This window comes from Elephantulus edwardii, unplaced genomic scaffold, assembly GCF_000299155.1.
Source record: "Elephantulus edwardii isolate Elephantulus edwardi_28Jun2011 unplaced genomic scaffold, EleEdw1.0 scaffold00029, whole genome shotgun sequence".
In the NCBI taxonomy this organism is placed as follows: domain Eukaryota; kingdom Metazoa; phylum Chordata; class Mammalia; order Macroscelidea; family Macroscelididae; genus Elephantulus; species Elephantulus edwardii.
In genome coordinates, this window is record NW_006399779.1 from 11001699 (window position 1) to 11003130 (window position 1432).

The 1432-nt window shown below is 37.8% G+C and overlaps 1 protein-coding gene across 1 annotated transcript in view; it reads right to left on the reverse strand.

Moving 5' to 3' along the window:
• The window catches only part of CSTF3 (cleavage stimulation factor, 3' pre-RNA, subunit 3, 77kDa), a 101657-nt gene that overhangs the window by 32203 nt on the left and 68022 nt on the right, over nucleotides 1-1432 (reverse strand). Inside the window, exon 4 of the mRNA XM_006883737.1 lies at nucleotides 203-235. Coding sequence (XP_006883799.1) covers nucleotides 203-235 — 33 coding nt within the window. The remainder of the gene's footprint in view (nucleotides 1-202; nucleotides 236-1432) is intronic.

Here is a 1432-nt window from a genome sequence, read left to right on the forward strand (position 1 = left end):
TGTGTGTTCTGTCAAATCAGGTCTGACTGGTACAGGAGATTGCCCCTCCTTCTCCAGCAGAGCATTTGGTGGTTTCGAACCTCATACCTCTGGCATTGCAGTGGAGCTTCTTGCCACTAGGCCACCAAAGTTCCCCATGTTTTATATATTAAGTCTTAAATTAAAAATTCAACATAAAATATAAAGAACATTTAAGGCTTACCTTTTCAACCTTGTCATAATTTTTAGCTTTAATCTGCAAAGAAACAAAGATTATAAATTTAACGTCACAGAAACAAAGATTATAAATTTAACATCATTGTTTAGAGTATCAAACTTTGCCAAATATTTATGACCAATCTTTCAAATTCACTTCTTTATCTAGTAGCTTTCTATGATTAATTATGCTAAAACCTTCCTGTATTTAAAATTATATAAAGACACAGTTACAGAAACATATACTGTGCTTCAATCTCAGTGGCACTCGATTTGAATCCACCAAGCTGGTCTGTGGGAGAAGGATGGGCAATCTCCTCCTATGCAGTTTACAATCTCTGAAAACCACTGCCATGTCAGCTCTAGATCAGTTCCAACTTGACAACACACAACAACAGCCTAAACAGGGCTTTATTTATCTGGTAAAGACAAACACTAAAGAAAAGTTTTCTTTTCCTTGACTATCACTACTAGAGTGATCTGAGTAAGAGTGGAAGGAAAAAAAAAACAGTTGAGTTTTAACTTCAGGTAAACATTCATTCATAAATCAATTTACTGTATTTTTGGTACCTGTGTTAGGCACTAGACCTATGGCACTAGGCACCTATGCTATTGCAGTAAACAAGACAGGCATGATCTATTCTTCCCTCAAAGAATGGAGAAAAATCCTGCTGAGGAAATAGACCATTATAACAGGTTTTGATATAAATGATATAAAACATTTAGGAGGAACATAAAAGTTTGAAAAGATTTCCAAGAGAAAGTTAGCATTGTGGAGGAAGTATAAACCCAGAAAAAGTCAGAGTTACACCAATCGAGATGACCAAGCTTGTTGTTGTCAGGTGCTATCTAGTACAACTCATAGTGATCCAATGAATAAAAGATACGAACCCTGTCCTATCCTGTGCCATCTTCAGACCTCATGACATACTATAGCCCATTGTAGCAGTAGAGTCCACCTCATGGAGGGTTTTTCCTCTCCTTCACCCTTCTGAGAATCATGTCTCTCTCCAAGGAATAGACCCTCCTTAACAACATGACATGCCCGAAGTATGTGAGGTGAAGTCTCATCATCTTTGCCTCTTAAGAGCTCTCCGGATGCACCCTTCCCAAGACATATTTGTTTGTTCTTTTGGCAGTTCATGGGATGTTTAGAGCGCTTCTTCAATACCACAGCTGAAAGGCATCAGTTCTTCTGTCATCCTTATTTACTGTCCAGTTTTCAGATGCATAGCAA